Here is a 23,333-nt window from a genome sequence, read left to right on the forward strand (position 1 = left end):
TCCCAGATTTACTTTCACATCAAATGCATATCCGCCGCTGAACTGTAATATTGCACAAGCCTTGCACTTGCACAGGAAATGGACGCTGTCAAATATAGGGAAAGGAGACACCTTAGCTATTTCCTCTGTGCCAAGTTAAAGCTAGCATCAGCTCCCCCCGGAGCCACAGGAGGGTGGGGGGCTATAAATACACATTATCTCATAGGAACATAAATTATCATGCAGGAAATAATTCGACAGGTGTCACTTGTTATGTGTAATCTAAGTAATTAGCCACAATTTATCATTTCTGCTGCAGGGGAGTTAGATTTTGGTCCATGTGCTCAATTGCAATTTGTTCTTCACTACAGTTTAATGCTTCAGAGCAGTCGAGCTTTACTGATGCACAGTCTGTTGTGTGCTGAAGTGCTATGCTATGCAGGGTTAACGAAATGAGTCGAAGATTGCAGCAGGCAAATGGATAAGCAATACAACCCATCCACCTCTCATCCTATGAATTATCCAGAATTACAGCTACAAAGAGGTGTAGGTGTGCTGCTAATGTCTCCCATCTTTGGAAAATGTCAGCATTCAGCCTTATTTGATCTTAGTCATTTGCTGAGGCAGTGATTCATTCGTGACCTCAGCCTTTGTGCAGGGAGACTGATGCATATTCACATGCTGTGGCATGAGTTTGACCAGTCAGTGGCTGGCAGCTGTAATGGCACGAGGAGAAGTAATGATAGTTTCACACAGGAGCCGTCGGGGAGAGGGGCAACATTACAGGCTCCCCTTTGTCAGCTGGTGCCACTCGGATGAAAACACTATAATTGCTAATGAAAAGGTAGTGTGGTCTCGTGTTGGGAGTGGGCTTTTTAGCTGCAGAATCGCATCAATCAAGTTTGTCAAACGCACGCAGGGAGGAAACGGACGGGGATGTTCATTTCCAGAGCTCCCACTTGACTTGTTGGGTCACAGCAGGATGAAAAGATCTTACATCACTGGCCTTCCTGTTATTGTCGGAGGAAATGGCAGTGATAAACAAGCACCAGCGCCCTATCAAGAACAATGGACCTGATCCTCTCCATGTTAGAAAATCAGTCTGCATTCACCGTGGAGCTGGCATTTAACTACAAGTGGGCATGTCCCAGAGATGACAGCCTTTGTGATATGAAATAGCGAGAGCAGAAATCATGGTGGACGTGTTGTAGAAGTTGCTGGTCAAAGAATTTGGTCAGAAACCTCTCGAGAATGACGTTTTCGTATGAAGTGTGTAGTAGTAGTGCTGGCGTGCAACATGCTCTCAGTGAAAATGCTAACATGCTGATGTCGAACATGCTCACAATCTTCATTCAACATGTTAGCATGTTCCCATTTAGCAGAGGCTAATGGGAAGGTGAAAACCACAAATGTCAGTGTCATTGTGGCTCTAAAGGAAAGGTTAGAGGATCACCAACTTCAGGCTCATCTACCAGCCTAGCTGCTAAGCTAATTCAGCCTGAAAGCAGTGGGTTAGCATTGCTACCGCTGGAGCTATGCATCTAGCTTGGTTAAAACAAACATCTGATATGAAATAGCAAGAGCAGAAGTCACTGTGGGTGAATTTTAGCTGTTGTTGGTCAAATAATAAACATCTCAAGAATTAAGTTTTGGTATTTGACTTTTGCCAAAAAGAAAAGAAAAACAAGTCACCAACTGTGGTTCTACTGTGCATTGACAGTACCCCAAAGTTATGCTGAACAGGCTGTTGAACATCAGTTCAGATGTCCCTTGCTTCTTCAAGCATGACTGCTATGGTTTTCTTCACTGTGTTGCAAGGTTTGGTGGGTGAAACAATTTTCTGTCCTAACAGACAGAAAGGAGTAACCGCAGCACCCCACTGCCCCAGTCCGTGTTTTCCCTCGGAGAGATCACGGCAGGTTCACTGATTTGAGACCTGGACCTTATTCCTGTCACATGCTCTCAGTCACACCAGTGCTGTGAAGGATTACAGGGTCGCTGACAAGCTGACGTCACTCATAGCCGTAGATATTTCAACCCATCTCCTTTTAATACATCAATAAATGTGCTCAGAGTCATTGTCTTGGAGGGCACTGTCCAGTAATTAGAGGGGATGAAGAAGACAATGAGGGCATGATGTTTTCTATCTCTGCTTTCACCACGAGCCCCCTGCAGCAGCCATTAGCCCTGAAGGAGTGATTTATTTGTCCAGCTTCGAGGGGATCGTTGCAGTAGGGCAAATTAGAGCCAATTCTCTTGGCATGAGGACAAGCATTATTTGGTGAAACCCTGTTGTCTCATTTTATTCATTCAGCGTGTGATTATTACTGCTTTTATGGTTGGGATTAGCTGCAGAAATGCCAAAGGCACCAAGGACATCCAGGTCAAAGTGGTGGTGGCAGATGGCAAGGCCTTTTCAGGACAGTTTATTCTAGCATGCATGACTTCCACACAGCATCTCTCCCGGCACAAAGGTGGGAGCAGAGTCAGAGAAAGGTCATCTAGGCCTTTTCCTGTCATCTCCCGAGGTGGAGAGTGACATTTCGATCGATAATCAAAGTCAGATTTTGAAAAGAGGATCTTCAGGATGCAGAGATCTAATCACCGCCGCACGGTTTAATGAACTGAGCCTCTGCCGTGGACGTGTTTATTTACATCGCTGCCGTTTTGTAAAAATGACACGTTTAAGTAGTGAAAATGAATTACACTCAGTTCTGCCACTGTTATAAATGGACTAATTATACCAGAAAACTGGAGCGCTGCCCAGTGCGAACGCATCCCCACAACACTGCTGTGGAGCCTTGTCGAGCATTGAGCCCCTCATTCCGTGTCACTGTGGCTTTGTTCAGCTCTGTGCTTTTTCTCTAATCAGCGGATGATGAGGATGACCTTTTTTAGTCAGCTGGCCTGATGGTAGATGAGCTCGGGGAAATGAGTTTCCAGGGTATTGTGCCACACAGACAATGTCGGCGTCTTTTCATACAATGTTTGTTTTTTTGCGTCGTATTTTATTATTCTTGTAATGTAGATTGAGAACAAGACACTTTAAAGGCCTTTTGTATGTACAGATTATGTGTGTGTGATTAGGTGAGAGAGATCACTACACAGAGCTACACAGCTGATTTAGTACTTCACATTAGGGCTGAGTGATATGACTTCAAATCAATATCATGATTATTTCAAACTTTTACCTTGATAACGATTAATGAATGGTTACTTTGGCACTTATCTCTTTATTAGAGCCATATGCTGTTCATATTCAATGTGATTGTGCTCCAAGTGGAAATTAGAGGTGGTACCTTTGGTTGCATTCACCGGTGAGGCAGGTATCTGCATCATCGTCTCCAAAAGTGTCTGTTTTCGCCCGTCCAGACAAACTAAAATGGGTCCAGCAGTGTTTACATGAGTCTCAGTTTTAGGGGCTAAACTAAATAATTTGGATGTAGCCAGAGGCTGAGTGTTTGCACTCGTGTCATCCATATCACCAGCTTTGATTTGAGTGAGCGTTAGTTGGACAGGGTGAAGGCACGTGACTCCACACAAGGTAGTATTGTTTTATTGGGACATTTCATGATTGCACACATCAGGGAAAGTATTAACAGAATCAACCAACATGAGCCAGATGGAGTCGATGAGAGGTTCTAAATGTCGGTGAATGGCCCAGCACTGCTTAACACCGCTAACTAGCAGAGAATGAATAGAGGATGAATACACTTTGTTAAGGGGAAAAAATCTCTATTTCAAGCTCTTGTCTGCTTCTGCCTTTGTCAGTAAGAAAGTCTTTGTGCAGCCTCCAGAGAGAAGGAGAGACCAGGGGATTGTTGCTTTCAGTCCATGTAGCTGGGTGTCTGTAATAACCAAAAGAGTTTTTCCCAAGAAGCAGCAAAACATTAGAGACACCCCCCCAAACACACACACACACACACACACACACACACACACACACACTCAAACCACAACAGGTAAATGCATCATACTCTGGCCTCTGTTAGTGGAGAAATTTGTATTTTTATTCTGCTTCCGGGAACAGAATATTTAGAGCTTTTTTTCACAACATGATATGAATTGTGCCGTTTATATATCTATATCCTTTTTCAAAAATGATGAATACAGTGCCAGACAAAAAAAAACTGCTCAATAAATGTAAGCTTTTCAGATTTGTATTAAGTGTTTCTGTGCTTCAGTTTTTGCCTTTTTTATACGTTTTTTGTGTTGTTTTCCTTTCAGTCTAATCGAACGCACTTAAAACACGCAGCTTTTGTCTCTGCTTCCCCTCTGTTCTCGTGCTGTTGTCCTTGTGTGGCGAAAACAGAGTAGTAATCTTTTAATAGAAATCCAAGTTGTTGAGGTCCATTAATATTGAATGTTTTGCTGGCTCGCCCGTTTTCCCAGGCTCTCTTCTGTGTTACACTGCTGCCTTCAAATTGATGTCATTAGGTCATATTTTCGGCATGGGGAGTCAAGTACGCTATATATTTGGCATTCAAGTGATTTAAGTCTTATGCACGCTGTTGCTAGGCGACTGTGAGCAAAAAATGGATGTTGTCATTTGACTAGAAAAAAGTAGAAAATGCCAGTGTTCATCATCACTCATGAACCCAGAGCCATCAGAGACTTTTCAATTACTTCCCAGTCCTCTTACAAACAGGATCCTACTTGAAGGCACCTTAATTCCTCCGGTCCTTCAATCAGCTTAAGTGATGACACATTCACTCAGGATCTTTCAATTTGATGTGAAAAATACAAGGAATATTGCATGAAACTTTTTGGAAAATGAAACAGCCTCTATAGTATTTTAATTCTGTTTGAAGCAGGAGAATCTCTTGAACTGCTGGTATGAGAGCAAAGGAGTGCAAGCAGTAAAATCTGTTGGGCGCTGTGATTTCAAAAAAAAAAAAAAAAAAAAAAAAAGCAGAAGTTTTAGGGATATTTACCATTGGCTTTTTTGAGATTCAGTAATGAGCCTCCGCAAATATTGTGATTCCATCATAAATACACAGTGGACTCTTTCTTCTGAGAAAGTCCTGACAGTCACGTAATTAAAAAACTTGCATTAGATTCAATTCATTTAATCAGGATCACTAATGAGAATGCGCTCATGCTAAATATAGCAGAGGGAAATTAACTGCTGACAGGATCTCTGCTGGTGTCATCACTCTGCTTAATATGGCAGCAGTGCATTGCAGTGTAACCTGATGTTACTGAGTGACTGGTGTTCCAACTCCTCACAGACATCAAAAGAAACTCTGTAATTACAGCCTGTGATTTTTTCTGTCTGTGCACATTGTGATATCTTGATGCTGTTTTTCCAAGCTTCTCTCTGGCTGATAATGAGAGAGAATGATACTTTTCTTTTTCCTTTTGTCACAGTTGTTTCAAAAAACTTCCTCATGTGGATACAGCAGCATCAAAAAAATTCCTTTCCTTTTTCCTTGGAGAAGAATCTGTCAGACTACACAGTGAGAGCGACCTAATTGCAGACGGTCTGTTTGCTTCAGAGATATGCCAAATTTGGCAGACTTTGAGTTGTCAAAGAGGAAGTTTGAGTGTGTACTTTCCTTTGAGGTGGATGTAAAACCCTGTACAGATGTTGCACACATCTGGAATCCCCTAGGGCACAAAACATGAGGGTGTGGGTCTAGATTAAAATCACCACAGTACATTAAAGCACTTGAAGGTGAAAGCTAATTTCCCTGCGCTGCATTGTCAGTGAAAGAGTGATTAGGTCAGGATTCCTGTGTAGTCTAGCAGTGGGCAAAAGCTTTCAAATATTTCACTCATGAAACAGCTCAGTAAGAAAGACCCTAATGAACAACTCAGAGGCAAACAGGTACGGTGAATTAGGTCAAAAGCAGGGGTTGGTAACGTGCAGGCGGTCAGGACAAAAAGAGAAACCATGACAGGCAGAAAGTCCAGAGAGACATAAGAAGACAGGCAGGAACAGGAAGGCCGGGCTGCAAAGCAGACAATGTGGTGATGAACTGAGGGAAAGGGGCAGGTGGACAGTACATGCTGAAGGGTTTATGAAGGGACAGGTGTTCATGTGGGTGAGAAGTGCCCACACCAACTGCATGGCAAGGATGGAGGAGTAGGAGTGGGTGGAGACTTAAAGAAGACTGAATGTCGGTGGAGAGAAACACGACATCATATGAATTGTTATTTTGCAGAATAAGAGTTTAACATTATTACTGAGGCCTCAATTGATATGTAACAATGCAATTTATTTTATGTTAATGTGCAAAGTAACAGTAATACAAGTACAATACTGGCCTGGAATTTACTGTAGTAGAGGTATAAAGTGGCATAACACTTGCAGCTTTTAGTGCCATGCTTGTTCCACCACTCATAAAGTCAACAGTAAAATACTGTTTATTGTTTATTTACGACATATAGTAAAATCCTGCAGTGTTCATGCATGTTGTTAGCACTCAGCAGCGTTGGTCAGTGAAGGGTGGGATCATGTTTCTTGTATTTCCCTCCAGCTGAAGCTATTCATAGACCGTGCATGTAACAGGCACACCATGTGGGTGTTGAGCGCGCACTCGGCGTTGTCTTGAACTATGCTTCATTTGTTCTGTCAGCGCCTCTCCTCAGCTGAAGGTATAAGATGAGTAGATGAGCGTGGTCTTTTCGCAGTGGTTATGTCAGTGCTATCAGAGTGCACAAGGTCACCCAGGCGTTTTTTGTTTTTTTTTTTTCCCCTCCATCTCTCTCTCTCCCTGTGAGACTATTAGGTAATGTAATACGTCATTTCACTGCACATCTGATTCGGGAATCGTTTCCTGTTAATGTGACGCAACGGTGATCCCCTCCGGTCATCGCAGCTGCTTTGTCATGGAACACAATCAGCCCTCAGTGGCTCTTCCCCTGGGTTTTTTTACACATGATCAGCTCACAGCTCATCCAATGGCCCACTTCTACATTAGGCATACAGAGCGCCGGGTACTGAAGAGAACTCATGGGACGTTTTTGCTGAAATTCCTGTGGTTCATCTGAGTCGCAGGGTAGAGCCAAAGACATAAACAAAAAGGGGAGAGAAATTTCATGCACTACATTATGTGCTAGAAATAATCCAGCAGACCTGTGCCAGTTTATCAAACCTGTTTTCATGCTGCACAAAGACCATACCTTGATTTGTTATGTGAATGAAAAACAGCATGACAGTGAAGCAGAAAATCTTCACAGACATATTTTCCCTGTCTGAGATTAGATATCACCAGAAGCACCAAGGGAAAAATGTGCCAGTACAGCGCCAGCAGACATTTCATTACCTCCGAGCTGCTCGGTGAGAACTAGAGAGCTATATCATTACCACTTATTACCATTCATTTTTGTGTGGACACCTGCAATTACACTGTCCTGTAATCACTGATTTTGTGTCGCTGTGCCGTTACACGGGGATAAAACTGCAGAAGAACATGCTGTGTATCGACTAGAGCAGGTTCAGAGTATTTCAGTTATTACAATAGCTGTCACTGTGGGTAAGACTGAAAAAATTAATTGAATTTAAACTCCTCTCTTTAATGTAAATCTGAGGGAATTTTAAGATTTACCCTTGTTCAAGTTAGGAAGATTGTATCATTAAATGGGCAGGCATCACTTCTAATCAGCCAGATGAAAGCACCAGCGAAAATGTCTTGCATCATCGACTCAGATGCCCAGTTAAAGTCCTTGATGTGGATAAAGAAAATGGTACTAATGAGCATGTGAAAAAAGATCTCTCCTGTATGGCCCCTTGACCTCCATTTAATGAGAAAGACATGCTTATGAACCTGCTAGACAGACCCCTTTGCTGCTTGGAAATGTACCAGCTCATTACTAGCTATTTAGAACCTGTGTTTTTTGATTTTCAGACATAGGGGGAAAAAAATGACCTTTTCACCTTGAGAAAAAATATTAATACAGGATACTTAGCGGAATATCAGCTCTTTAAAATCCAATATTGTCGATTTCTTTTTCAGAAGAGAATACCTACATAACTGAGTGAATAGAGAAGTGGTATCACATGGAAATTAACAAATCTATTTTTCACTGCACTGACAGTTTTTTTGACAGTAGTGTTGTCAAAAAGTATTGGTTTATTGCAGTTACAGAAAATGTGTTTGACACAAAATGTGTTTGACACATTTTCAGCGGTATTTAGTCGCTTAAGTTTTGTTTACACAGATATTAAGGCATCTATGTTGGAGATGTCTGCTTCCAGTGGAACTTTGTGCTACTCACAGCACTGAAAAAAATTAAAAATCAAACAGCAACAGAAATTCACTGAGATACAATAAATAATCCACAGATGTTGCTGCAAACTGTTTTCAATCAAACTGCTTTCTACATAAGAAAAAGTCATCATAAAAACTGTTGGCAGATTGGTCTGTGAATCAGGCAGGTTAATGGAGACACTGTTTCAGGAAGGAGATGTTCCTGTAAAATGTTTTAAATGTCATTTTCTAATGATGTAAGACGTATAAACAAAATTCCATTTACCTCCATTGTTTTGAGGCAGAATATAATATTCAATAATTATGTTGTTTTCATTCTGTAATCAAATGAAACTAAGAATCGTGATGTTTTCATGAGCTTAGAATGAGCCCATCATATTTACATAGGGAGCAATGTTGGTAATAAAAGAGAAGGCCTTGTGGTTTTTACGTTAATAACTATAATCCGCCAACACAGGAAACCTCATGCATTAACATATAAACTGCACTGTATGTCCTTGCAGTGCCTCAGTAAAGCAAAGCTTTCATTCAAACTGAGCCTCAGACACAGCAGATGAATTGAAAGCAAAGTTTATTTGATTGCAGATGCAGGCAAAGGTCAGCAGCCGGTTAGCAGTCAGAACAGACAGCCAAGCACAAAGAGGCAAAGCAAGCTGGCAGTGTCCAAAGAAGCAGGCAGGGCTAAAAAAAAAAATAGGGCAGGAAGAAAACAGGCAAAAAGGCTGGATCACAGTGTATAGAATGGAAATAGACATACTAGGAAGATAACTGACCTGACTGTTTGCTAAACAAAGAGTGATTATCCAGTGATAAAGCGGTAAGCTAATTATGCAAACATAACTTGGCCTCTTGAGCTGTGGATTTGTCCACGTACTGAAGTGGCCTGCATGGGGCTGTACAAGCTAAAACCAAAAACACAAGAGCAAGGTACAATGTAAAAAAATAAAAAGAAAAAAAGAACAGATTAGGAATAGAATTGATTCTCTGCTACTTCACCTTAAAATGCAGTTGATTGCATGTTGAGCTAACTAGCCTAGCGTGACTGCCAAGGAGCACATCATTAGCTTAATACATTCGTTTTGGGGGTGAGAGATAATTAAGTCTTGTAGTAACGTTGTTTTGAAAGGTGCAATAGAAATAAAGCTTATTGTTAGCTTAATTAGCTAGCTAGCCCCAGCCGATGTGATGTGGTAGCGGCAGTTGTTGTCTTAGCTGGCAAAACTGACCGACACTGTCTTGAAATGGTAGGATTGCGACAATGGCCCATTGTTTGAAACATTACAAAGAATCTTGAGTGGTGGCCTGAATCTGCACGCATGATCAATGTAAAATGGATCGTTTGTTGTGCAAGAACAGAAAGCTTCACAGGCAAAACAGCAGTAATTAAGTGGGGTGCTGATTAGCGAAAGGTCAGCTGGGAAATGACAAGCAGGTGCGCAGGTAGTTGTGGGGATCAGGTGACTGGAACTGGCAGCAACACGCTGAGGACAACTGCTGCTTGGACAGGATGTGTAAACTATAACGCCCTAACAATTATAGTTAGCACTGTGTCCAGTATTATATACACCTATACCTGTGACCATCTTTACATGGGACTCTGAGTAGAGTGGTTTGATTAATGGCTGATGAGCATTTTCCTGATGACTCGCCCCATTGCAAGCTCTCATCCGCCGATACAACTCTCTCTGGACTAGTTCTTGCGAGTCATAACCACTCTCGATGGGAACTGCACTTGCAATTTCAAGCGGATCAATATAATCCTCTGTGTTTTATTACACGACGCTTGAAATAGAAACAGGCATTGGATTTCTGTGAGGCGTGCCCGTTGTCTTCTCATGTAGTATAAAGGCGAAATGCAATAAAGGGCACATTCTTGTGTTTCACATTTCCTTTTTATGGCCTTATACAGTATTCACACAGTCAGAGCTGGAGACTGCTTCTCTTCTTGTCTCCCACAGGTCTGCAAACTGCAAAAGCTCCTCTGTCTGCTTTATTGAGTTGCTCTATATTCCCAGAATTCAATATCAGTGTGTGTATGTGTTTTGAGTGTGTGCAAGTGTCATGTCACAAAGCACAGTTTTTGTTTGTCACTGTATTCTGGAAAAGAGACACTGGTAGTAGGATGACAGTGTGGAGAGAAATGGACTAGTCAGTTTCTTTTTACTGCGTTTCCTGGAGTAACGTACCTTCGGTTACTGTGTCGATGTAGGGGCCTTTAAATCAGCATGAATTGTGATTGGAGATGCATTTTATAATTATTTTCATTTCTGATTAAACAGTTGGTCATTTAGTCTAGTAAATGTTACAAACTATTGACAAGGGGCTTGTTTTGTCTAACCAACCATTCAAAATTAAAAGATATTCCTTCTACAGTGACATAAAGGCATAAATGCTCACATTTAAGAGGCTGGAACCAGCAGATGTTTGGCATTTTTGCTTGATAAATGACTTAAACAGTCCATTACCTAAAATGTTTTTGATTAATTGACTATTTGTTTCAGTAAAGCCTGTCATTCCAAGTTGTTTATACCAATTTTCCTTTATATATATGATGCATAAGCCTGTCTGGCATATACAGAACATGTACTGTAATAAAGAGTATGTGCACGTATGTGCTGGTGCATGGTCTGTATTGATCGATACCCTTAGGGGCAACAAAGCGTGGTTGGAGCAGTGGAAAGTCTTTAAAAGAAAGATGCTGTTGTTGCATTGTGCGGTGCCGTGAATCTAAACCAGCGGCTCAGCTGTCAGTCAGCTCAGGTGTGGGTGTTCTGTGGCTGTTAGCACACAATGTGAAATGAACTAAATAAACTGTGAAATGCATCTAAGGTAAATAATAAAATACACTTGAAAGTATTCCCGAAACTAACTTTTCTATCTTTAAAGAGCTAAAGGATTTACTATGTGTGATGATAGGTTCTTTTCTTCGTTTTAAACCATTTAAAAATAAATATTTTTGAAATAGAATTATTCTGACAAAATAACCATGTTTCTGGGAACTACAGATGTGTTTTCCCACCAGTCTAACATTTTATAGACCAAACAAATGATTGATCAATAAATAATCAACAGATACATCTTTGAAGAAACATTTGTTCCTGCATTAGTCATGTAGTTTATGTAACAGCAAAGCAAACCAATCTGTTTCAGGGTGAAACTCCACAGCTCCACTGTAAAACTGTACCAATCATCTCTCTCTGTGTGGTCACTCGTCTCTGGACACACAAGCTGAATAAAACATGTTATTGACCCAACAGCCCAAGTCCGGTGATTGAGTACCAAATCACTTCCCTCTCTTTCCATTATGTGTCTGCGTTGGGCGAGCCAGCTTCACAGGGCAAGAAATTAATCAGTCAAGCTGGCGGACTCATTCAGCGCAGGGCAGGCTAATTAGGGGAGGAGAGCTCAGCAGACCCCAGAGTCACCGCCTCCAACTTAAGGCTCACGGTTTAGTGTAAATGCTTTGTAATGCACAGCAGGTGCCAACTCTTAGCAGGAAGTGTTAGCCTTTGAACAAATGACTGCCTCACCTTTATTCTAGAGCATAGAACTGAGCCAATGAAAATGATCCATGGATGGGATTTGCTTTTCTACCTTTCATGCCACTGCTGGCCTTGACAGAGTCTCTTTCCATTATCCTACCCATTGATTCCCTCTAGCACCTTTCTCACAGCTGTGCTGTTAAAGTAATTGAATGGGACCCCCCCCCCCCCCCCTTTGTCCCTTCGGCACCCCAAGTACCCTCATGCATACATACACTCGTACCCATTCTCTCTCCCTCTCTTTCTGCCAGATGTTGCCAGGGCTATCGAGCTGCTGGAGAAGCTGCAGGAGTCGGGTGACGTCCCCGGTCACAAGCTCCAGTCTCTGAAGAAGGTCCTTCAGAGTGAGTTCTGCACAGCCATCAGAGAGGTGAGTCACCATCAGGGAGGGAACCGCTGGTCCGTGAACACTTTTGATTCTTTTTCTTCTGTGAGACTCCTATTTTTGGTTCTTATTTTGATGACCTTTATCATGCTGCCGCTCCTCGCTATGCTGTTTTTTCCACTGCTCCTCCAGTCAAACATTGTTGTCATTGCCGTGATGTTTTTCCATGGTTGCTGCTCTTTCACCTGTTCAGTCATGGTTGCTGCTAGTTCTGTTTATTCCGAAGGAACCAGAAAACTGAAGCACATGACTTTTTGTGAAAAGAAATGATTTGTCATAGAAAAATTATACTTGAATATGGCTGACTGTTGCAGCAATAAGTATAGGTTCGAGCATAACATGTTACTGTTGACGCTGCTAGAAGCGGGTTGGAGCTAGTCTGATATCCAGGGACTCTGAGATAAATCCGAGCAGTCGCAAGATGATTAATAGGAGAGGAGGAGGAAAAAACAAAGCTCTGATACAAAAAATCTGTTTTCAGTTTTTAGACTTTTTCTCTACTCGATTTTTGCTGTGAGCTTAGATTGTTTGAAGATTTATTGAAATGAAACCATGAGAGAAGTTTAGAGGGAAAAAGTCTATATTTTGTGGAGCTGTTAACAACTCAGACAATTGAAATGTGACCCTGACAGCACAGTTTATATTGTGAGATGTCAGAAGACAAAAAGGTTGTAAACCACTAGTTTAATCTCAGCGTGTAAAATTGTGTAAACTAAAGTTGTCAGAGAAATGTAGTGAAGTGGACGCATAAAGTAGCTTAAAATGGAAATACTCCAGTAAAGTACAAGTACTTCAAAATTGTACATAAGTACATTACATGAGTCAGTATGCTTGGATACTTTCCACCACTGCATCTCTGTATATTTACAATACAAGGTAGATTATTAAAGTGTAGAGTGAAGCACAAATGTTTCATCATTTCAAGGTGAAACATTTTCACACCTGTATGGTTCACGTCTTTCCACTGACTTTATATCTAATTGTGCTTCATCTAAAATTAAGTGAAGTGTTGACAGTGTTTAATGCCAAGATAGAAAAACTTACTTTACTCACCATGAGCTGTCTCCAGTGCTGGAAGGCAACACCAGTGTTAACTCTTGTCTCTGTCACCTCTTTTCTTCTACTGAAATTAGCATGCTAACCAGCTAGCCCCCGGCCTGTCTTGTCACTTTACAATAGCAACTCACTGTAGCCTCCAGTCTGCCCTGAAGACACAGCGCTGCTCAGAGGACGTATCATAAACTCTTGTCTTGCAAACACAACCATGGCCGACACTCTTGTCCAGCGACCATCGCCAACACCTGTTCAGCAGCAGCGAAAACTCACAAATAGCCCATTTAATTCAGCAGACTGAACAAAAATAAGAAAGATGAACCTTTGAATTATTAACTAAATGATGAAGTAACGATAGTTTTTTATATGCCGGCCTCTCTTTTAGATCTCTTTCTCTCCGTTAGATGCATACCTTCTCCCTGAATACTCAAATGCTGCACAGGATGAAAACTTTGCTCTCAGTGACCCTTTTCATTGCAGTAGACTTGAGTTGGTGCAGCAGTGCAGACAAGAGCAAACAAAAGCTATTATTGTGGTTATTTCCTGACTTGGCTGAAGGTGAAAGGTAACACTCCCTGATGGCGCTGTGGTGCTCTCAGGTCACGACTGGTGCTTTGAAAATCAACCCAACAGCGAGCTTAGAAGAATTAACAACTAGATCAGAGAGCGTACCTTAAAGCCACTGTTGTGTTACATCAATCAACAAATGACTGCTGCTTATTGAGAATGTCACAGATTATTGCTCTGCCTTATTACTGCTGGAGCTGAACACCAAAACACACACACACACAGTGAATTTCTGACAGCATGAAAAATTCACACAGAGCATTTAAATGATCAGGGGCCCAGAAAACATTATGAGCATTTCATTAACTTGAAAGTTTTATAAGCTGGTTACGCTGAATTTTAATTAAGCAAATCACTGTTAGAGATTGGTTTTAATCACATTTTACAGGGACGGAATAACGTGTGAATCATAAACAGAGGTTCTTGTTTTCCTCCTCTTGTTGAAATGCTTTCAATTCACATGCAAGCAAAGCAGCCACCCACTGATCCATCATCTTAACACCATTCATCAGGAGGACGGGGTGCAACGCAAACAAGAGCATATCACTCTACATGACACCAATACACAGGCTGATACCAACAGATCTTGTGTATTTAGTGTCCTGTCTGTTGTGATATACTGTAGCGTTACCCAGTGACATGTATTTGTTAAGCAAACAGGACGTTGAAGAGCAGGGAAGCGGATGACAGATGCCACAATGGCGTCCGTGCTGCAAGTTAATTGTAAACAAAGTGAATGTGTAATTTGTCCTGAAATGAAACCAGACAATTAGCGGACTTGATCAGTATGTCGACGAGAAGCTCCACTTTATTTTCTAGAGGGAGCTGTGTTGTAAATTAAAGGGGAGAGATTTTATTGCTGCAAAGCATAAAAGAGCCATAACATGTTCAGAGTCATTGGTCTGGACCAGTAGCCCCAGGATTTCTGTTCCAGCTGCTGAGATTTCTGGTTTGTATCTTAAATATTTATAGGGGGTAAACAACATAATGAAGGTCTTAAAATATAATGTAACTTCTCACAATATCCAACACTGCTTGAAAGTTGGCTCATATTAGGTTTAGCCATAATAGAAGGTCATTATACTGTGATAGGGAAAAGGTTGGGATGGTGGTTTTGCATACAGAGCACAAGACTTTGATGCAAGTGAATAACTGAAATAGTCAATGTATTCTTGTGTTTTAAGCCAGTGTTGACTTTTCTTAGTATTTAACTAACACACTACTTTTCCCGAACACTTAACCAGGTGCTTTGAGTTGTCTAAACATAGCTATGACAATGTTAATTATGTTTAGTTACCCTTTGGATATTGGCAGGAAAACAAATATTATGCTCACAGTGAAGTGTTTGCATGTTCATTATATATGTTTCAGACATTTAGAGAATCAATGAGGCCAAATCTGACAATGGAAACAGAAACCATTGAGCCACAGAGCTACAGTGTTGAGAGCTGACAAACAGGGCTGTTTCACCTGACACGTGATGTCATCTCCTTTATAGCTGTGGTAATTTAGTTACTTTCAAGCAGGGCTGTAAAGTAACTGAGTATATTTATATGAGTATTGTACTTAACATCAGTACAGTAAATAGATCATTCATAAATTACTTATATCCATATACTTAAATAATCTTTTAAGCAAAATTTTAATAGATTATAAGAGTTATTTCATAAATTTAGTGCTGTATTTTTTGCTATATTCTATATTCTTTACTTCAGTAAGTGTCTGTTCACAAAGGAAAGTTTGCCGACACTAGCAATGACACCACATGGTGTAAAACCCCTGACATCATGCAAAGTGACAGAGAGAAAGAAAGGACTAGTCTTCTCCTCTCATGGGGTCCAGCTCTGCGCTGCTCTGGCCTGCTCAGGGATGCCTGGCACATCCTGGCACCAACTGCACGTCTGGCAACAGGCTGACTGATCTCAGTGCCAGTCACTGGAGTGCAATGACAATGGTTCTCAAAAACCTCTGAGAAGGGCCTCAGCAGCAGCAGCAGGAGCAGCTGCTGCCCTTTGCCAAGAGGCAAAGACACAGACCACTTCACCCACAAAGAGCTGGCTAAACACAGTCACCAGGGAAACCATCAGTGATGCTCTGGGATTAGTGGGCTGCAGCGAGGGACACTATGGTATACTGGATTTACATGTGTGTGAGAACCGATGATACAACAGCTTCTATCTGTGGTGCTGAGACAGCTGGAGGAGAGGTTGTAAGTGCTGGCTATTGCATACTGTAGCTTATTACTGTTATTATGCAGAACATTAAAGGAGCTGCTGGAGTGGAATATCACGGCTCTCAACAGCTGTGTCCTCAAATGCACTGTTTGCATTGGAAACAATTAGAAGACTCAGAGTGGAAGGGAATCTCAGCGAGAAAGCAGCAGTTAGGCAGGGTTCGATGGCCTGATGTGTATAAGTCTGCTCGAATGTGTTTGTTTGTGACAAGAGAAAGTGTTTACGATCGCAGGGGTGACTTTCCTACCAGACGATCTGTTCCTCTCACACATGGCATCCTAATATTTCAGCCTCTCATCACGTACAAAAACTAATCTTTTTAGCTTCATTGTCACTTTCAAGAATCACAGTGGTGTTTTTGTCAATTTTAGCCCTTTTACTTAAATTTACCTAAACGCCAATGAAAGCCAGTTATTTCAATATGATATGAAAATAAATGGAGAGACTTTAAACTTACTTAAGATAGGTAATAATTGTATCTGCCTTGGAGGAGTCTGGAAAAGTTTGTAGTAAAAGACATTGTTAAAATGCTTTAACAGGAAGTTTTCCTCCATTTTTTCCCACTTTTTGCTATGTAATTATATACTAATTCATTTTGATGACACTCATATCTCTTTCCTAAATGTCACCCACCAGTATTAACTAGTCTCAGCTTAAAAGAGCCATGAAGCACAGGTTAAACTCTTAAGTCCAACCCTCCTGTTGTTCATTTTGAACACACTCACTTCTGTGACATTTCATTATAGCAGATGACCTTTCACTGTAGTCCAGGCCTTTTGTAATCTGTGATATGATTCGTCCCCTTACACACATACGTGATGTAGCTCATTTCACAGTCTGGTGGGCCGACGCAGAGCCTGACAAGGTGGACATACTAATCTTGTCTATAGAGTAAGAAGTCTACTGGAAGTCCAGCCCCAGCCCTGAACCCCTACTCTACGTCAATAGAATTCACAGAACACGAATCAGCCTTGTTAAGGACGACAGGCCAGCTGTCAACATGAAGAATGGACGGCAGGGAAAACGGCCTGTTCAGCAGAGTTGGGCTAAATGACAAAGAGACAGAGTTTGATGAGCTGGTTGTCTTTCTCCGCCACGTTCATCAGTGACGAGGGAGGGGGTGAGAATCTTTGTGTCTCTGCGTTAGTCTCACTGCATCAGCCTGAAAGAGTTGTCAGGGTCAATCAGCCTTGCAAATAGGAAAGGAAGGACACAAGACGCGATGACTGAGGGAGCTAACCAGCTGGAAATGATGGAGAGTGGGAATTCGCAGTATATTGGGTTAGAGAGTCCCATTTGACGAAGACGGGAAGCGCAAAAAGCAGGCCAGAGCGATCGCATCTTTTATCAGCTCTAACACTGCAGTTGATTTTCCCCTTCAGCAGAGATTTTCAATCAGCATAATAGACTGTGTTTTTTTTTTTTTTTTAATAAAAGCAAAAGCAACGAGGGCAAAGGATTTGTGTTGATTCCATCCCCTTGTCTCCACCTCCCATATCATATTAAGTCAAAAGATGGCAGGTATATTAAGTTAGTATGTGCAGGTTCTGTATTTTCCCTCAGTGTTGTGGTTGGCGCCGTCGTCCATTGTTAAGATCTGCCCTGGTTTTCATCCTTTTCCAAAAACATCAACCAGGCCAAGACCTCTCTTTTACCCATCCTCCCTCCCCACTCTCTGTTTCTGACTCAGTAGAGGAAGCAGGAAGCCATGGTTACAAACAGCATTGTCACGCCACTTTTCCCTGCAGCCATCCCTCTCTATTCTCAGGCTCTGTGGCGTCCTCCTCGTAGGTGTTAGTACCAGCGTACCAGTGTGGGTTTGTGTTCACCGAGATTCTCTTTGGTGAAAGAGGCAGGAGGGTTTTAGGGAAAGACAGTGAAGACGTCTGGCAAAAAGAAAGGCAGGAGGGGAATTCAAAAGATGCCTGCAGGACAACAGGCCTTTTTTAGAGCAAAGTGCAGCCACCATAAGACAAGACTGACATTCAAAAGCACACAGCTGTTTGTTCCATGTTATGGCTTATTCAGGCCAAAGCATTCAGGATAAAGATGAGGGGACAGAGATATTAAATGGGTTTTGCTTTGCCTTCTTTTCAGCACATCATACATTCTCCACTTAATCCTTTCTTATGCAAAAAAAGAAAATCACATCTGTCAAACAAACTTGGAAATACTGTGGCACTACTAAATAATTTTTGCAGTAACAATGGATCAAATGAGGTCACTCACAGACAATTATCACCCAAATTTCAGCTAGCTTTTTGATGTCTTTGAGCATTGTTTTTGGTTGTCTGACCCACATCTTTATTGTTCTGATTCACTCTCACCACTCTCATCAACCTGTTACCACCAGCAGCAGAAAGTTCAGATAAACCCACTGTGCACTACCTGCCCAACACTAAACAGTAGACAGACAACTATCTGGTGAACGTAGTGGAGCATTTAGCAGCTACGGAGCCAGATATGTCCCTTCGGAGCTCTTGTAGAGCAAAACAGAGCTGAAAAGAGAGTGAATATTACATATTATGTGACCATTTTTGTACACCGGGCATGCACATGTCAGTGTAAACAGGAAGCAGATTGTCTAGTCTAGTCTAGTCCATGGATGCCAGGCGTTAATGTAGCAAAAAAGATGCTTTTAAAACTAATACATATTAGTGTGGATGTAGCCTGTGACACTCTTGTCATGTTTGAAAAGAACCATTACTAAACATTTGCATAACACAGTGTTTGATGGCCTATAAGCCATTACTGTAACAGACATATGAAGACAGCATTGTTATAGATTCCATGTCTGAGACGTGCTAAGAGGTAGAGACAGTTGCAGTCAGAATAAATAGGTGTAATTAGCAGTTGCAGTGGTGCTTTAGAGAAAGGAAAAAGGAGGCAGTCTGCAGACAGGCAGAGGCGAGGAAAACCTTTCATGGCATTTGTAAAGCTGGGCTCAGCCTTAAAAAGTGCAAAGGTGGAAGAAGTCCTTGGGAAAAGGTATCATTTGGGAGTTGAGTGTGTGTGTGGACTGCAAGTTCCTTTCCTCTACATCCATCAGTGCTGTAAATCTTCAAAAATGCATTGCAATCTGAAATGTGGAGCCACATTCACAAAAGCTATTCTTTTAGATTCATGAGCAAACATCACAACATAAGCTCAGGGATATTTTTCCCCGCTCTGCGAGGTGTCTACATAGGAATATCTCACGGTTTCTATCCTATAAGCATACATCCTTTTGATGATTCAGAGCAGCGAGGCCTTTATAATGTTGTACTGTGGTACGTGAAAGCTACCAGGCGTGTTCGCTTCCAGGCAAGCTGCCATGCTTTGATGAGAGACATCATCTAGTCAGTGGAAACCAATGATTAAAATTCATTTCTGAGCCAGAATAATATGTCATAGATGGCAGTTCTGAGCTTGTTTTGCACTGACTTTTCCCAAGTAATGTACAGTATCATTAGTCTGATTAAAATTTGATTGCTTGTTTGCTCAATTAATTGCAACTGCGACAAATGTAGAATTAAAAACAAGTAGATGTGCTTGTGCTTGGAGAACTTGTCCACTGAAATCATGTGGTCTTTGCTGTAATTTATGTGTTTCATTAAGTCAGTTCCACCAGCTCAGCAAAAACATTACCTCTGAGACTTATTTTGCACTCAGCCCATATATCTCAATCATTTAAAGCTCCATCTCCATCCTCCTATTGTACTGTTCATTATCTGGTTTCAGCATTGGAGAGGTGTGGTGGATCTGACTGATTTTAAAGTCTATATTGTATTTGAATGGCTGAAAGTACAGAGAAGTTTTTTTCTACGTTACAGTATATTAACCACACATCCTGATTCAACGCTGTCTCTGTGCTCTCCTCATTTATTCTTTGAACAAGTTCAGTTGCAAGGTGCCTTTACGAGACACGTAGAAAGGTCATCTGTCTGCACTGATTATGTCGGCCTCAGTGAATAGGCAGAAAACCTTGTTTTTCACCCAACTGGACATACAGCAACCCATGTCTTGGCACCAACTCAGGCCCAGAAGTAATGTTCTGCAGACTTTCTGTGCTGTTTATGAAGTCAGGAACAAAAGGTGCCCCTACTTCCAGAGCTAAGAGTTAAGATTTTTTTCTCTTTTGCTAAGGAAGGTATGCACACTAAGACACTGCACAAATGTTCAGTTAAATTATGTTAAGACTAACATTATATAATTTTCACAGCTGGCATCTTTGCACCCTACCTTCCTACATACTGGCAAAATAATAAGATTTACATATTATTTGCATTTGTAATTTTAAGCAGACCCTTTTTTGAGTTGTTCTTTTGGGTTGCACTAGCCGACAATAACTCGTGAGATCTGTGTGTTTTCCATGAGCTGTGAAGGAATACCATTATTTGACTATGGAAATGAACTGCCTGAGCTCAGATTCAGGGTGGTGGTATCAAATTTCCACCATGTGAAACATAATTATGATACCTGTCTCTATCTATTTCTTTCAGGTGTACCAGTACATGCATGAAACAATTACAGTGAATGGCTGCCCTGAGTACCAGGCGAGGGCCACAGCTAAGGTAAGAGCTGCTTTTGAGGTCTGGCTCTAAAGCAGTCACTTAAAAAAATTAAATGTGACCAGTGAAAACTTTAACTAATGAGTGGTGAACTATCTGTTAATCACATTACCCCATAATATCATTTTCATCTATTCTGTTGGCCAAAGCAGAATGAAATTAGCAAACGTATGTTGTACTTAGCTAATGGCCCTCATTAAGAGTGTGTCTGTGTAATTAAGCAATAAAAAGTGAGGGTGCCAGTTTTGTAGAAATGAGTAAAAGGCTGAAAGCCAATTTCACATGCTGAAGCATTACCTTTGTTATATTTTTGCTGTTATACCACAGTTTCAGTATTGATTGCTATGATTAGCTGTGACAGCTATGAGTACTTGAGTTTAAGTTGTTTTTGCTTAACTGCATATGTGAGATATTACTCCCGGATAACTCGAACAAATTACATAAATTATTTCAAATGCATGTCTCTGACTGTAAGCTAACACAGAAATTAGCCCACTGGATGAGGTAATGTAGCTAACGGTATAGGGAAATGGAGGTCCTCTGGAAAACCAGTCATTATACTTAGTTTTCCTGAATTTCCTTGATTAAATACTTCTCTAGCATGAACTTAAACTAAATTCATAGCAAAGCACATTCTCACACATGGAAACACATGTTCGTATTTAGATGAACAGGCAGCCGGTTTGGTTAGCTGGCAGGTTTGCCTCCTATGCAGTTAGCTACAATGGCTAATGGGGGCTAATTCCTATGTTTACTTTTAGTCTGACTCAGAGACGGAGGTTTTAAATGATTTATCCACAATTAGAGTTTGTTTGGAAGGCAGTGCCACAGTGCATTTCTTGAATCTTTAAAATGGAGACCGTGAGTAGAAAGTTAGTGTGACCTGAATTCACAATTATGACAGTAAGATCCAGGTTGAATGATACTGATTTGTTTTTCCCAGACCCTTGCAGATAATCCAAACCATTAGATTGAGCAGAGTGAATATTATAATATGAGCAAAGTAGAGTAGTAGGAGATATTTGATAGACCATGATTATTTTATTCGAGGTGCATGCACTTTTAGAAGGTTTTAAGTATGCATGAAGTTTTAGTTGGTTGTCAATGGTTCGGTTTCAACTCACAAGGTCAAACAAATTTGTAATCAATACTGGTATCAAAGGCAGACTACATTTTTCCCCAGAGGAAAGACTGGCAGTCTATTACAGCACTGAATGAGCTAAAAGTTTAATGTCCTAACCAATTCCCAGCTCTTTACCCTTCACTTAAACAGTCTTCAGTTACTAAATGTCTTTGATTCTCCATGTACTTTTCCTCCTGAATCATCAGATTAGCAGCCACTAGATATGCATCTAATATTTATTCTGTTCTGCTCAGAACCATAAGACACAAATTCAGTTTGCTGTCAAACTGGATGAAAAATAATACAGTGCGTATTTGTTTTGCTGTTATCTTATCTTACAGACTCACTGTAACAGACAGTTTTTCTTTATTTGGTTCTCAATCAAAGTTTTTAGTGTACAGTCAAATCAAACTGAGATACATTTTTATATTCACATAGCAATTCACTGCTCATAACAGATTTCCTAGATAGTTCACATGTGTTCATGGATGTAACGTTTGTAAATGGCGTCATTGAAAACGTTTTGTTGTCACATTGGGCAAGATCAGTACTGAGACATTACCAGGTGTGGAGTGAATTTGGAATGAATGGAATAAGCTAACTTTGGTATACAAAAGAGATGAGCTTTTAATCAGAACCTCATCTCATCTGCAAGAGGACCAGGCCTTTATGAAAGAAAACAAAGAGGGAAAGCTCGTCTGATTTCGTGTGAAGAGGAGGGTGATGTGCAGGGAAGTGGAAAGATGAGAGCACCTCTCGGTCCTTCAAGGGTTCAGTGGCCAGCTGGGTCCACTCCTCTTCAGCGCATCACAAGGGGTGGGCGGACGGTATGAATAAAAAAAAGGATGACAAACACAAACAGAAGTGGGTCTTTGTGCGTGCGCGCAGAGATATTGTGCAAGGCTTCGAATCGTTAGCGCCGCTGAATGGCCCTTTCCTATAGCCAGCTCCACCAACGCTCCGCCTTGAGCACAAAACTGCAGAGTCTGCTGAATTGCAATTGAACACCTGCTGAAAAGCATAGTTCAACATTTTTGATGAACACACTCATTCGCTTTCTTGGTGAGAATTGCAGAGAAGATCGATACCTCTCATATATCTGCGCATCAGTGGAGCGAGAGTCAGGAGGCGGTCAGCTTAAATTAGCATAAAGACCGGGAGCAGGGGGAAACAGGTGGACTAACTCTGTCGAAAGTTCAAAAAATACGCCTCGCAGCACCTTTAAAGCTCACAAATTAACATGTTATATCTATTTTTTTTAGTCTAATCTTTCTTTTTAATCTTTAGTCTAATCTTTTTTCTTTTCTTTTGCTTATAGTTGCCCAAAATAGGTCCTGCACTCCTCATAAGCCATGAACTTGACCTCTTTACTTTAGCTTGTGTGCAGCTTAAACAAACAGGAATAATGTGTTAATGAATGAGCTTTAGAGGAGCTGGCAGGGGCATTTTACAGCTCTGGAGAGAGCCAGGGTAGCTGTTTCATCCTGCTTCTAGTAGCTATTTAAGCTAGGCTAATCACCTACTTAATGCACAGACATGATGCAGTCTTTTCAATTAAAAAAGAAAAAAATAATCTACCAAGTTGTTTCTTTTATGTTTCTGTTTGTGTGCTGATTAAACAAACAATTTATAATGTGTTAATTAAGGAACTTTAGAGGTTTTGGGAGGTGGATATTTCAACGTT

The 23,333-nt window shown here is 41.0% G+C and overlaps 1 protein-coding gene across 2 annotated transcripts in view; it reads left to right on the forward strand.

The window, feature by feature from the left end:
- The window catches only part of lin7a (lin-7 homolog A (C. elegans)), a 33,564-nt gene that overhangs the window by 1,125 nt on the left and 9,106 nt on the right, over window positions 1-23,333 (forward strand). For both annotated transcript variants that reach the window (XM_071502281.1, XM_071502280.1), the window contains exons 2-3: window positions 11,989-12,107; window positions 20,458-20,529. In XM_071502281.1, coding sequence (XP_071358382.1) covers window positions 11,989-12,107; window positions 20,458-20,529 — 191 coding nt within the window. The remainder of the gene's footprint in view (window positions 1-11,988; window positions 12,108-20,457; window positions 20,530-23,333) is intronic.

The sequence above is a fragment of the Trachinotus anak genome, unplaced genomic scaffold, assembly GCF_046630095.1.
Source record: "Trachinotus anak isolate AG129_WGS33_773 ecotype Australia unplaced genomic scaffold, CSIRO_AGI_Tana_v1 ptg000018l, whole genome shotgun sequence".
In the NCBI taxonomy this organism is placed as follows: domain Eukaryota; kingdom Metazoa; phylum Chordata; class Actinopteri; order Carangiformes; family Carangidae; genus Trachinotus; species Trachinotus anak.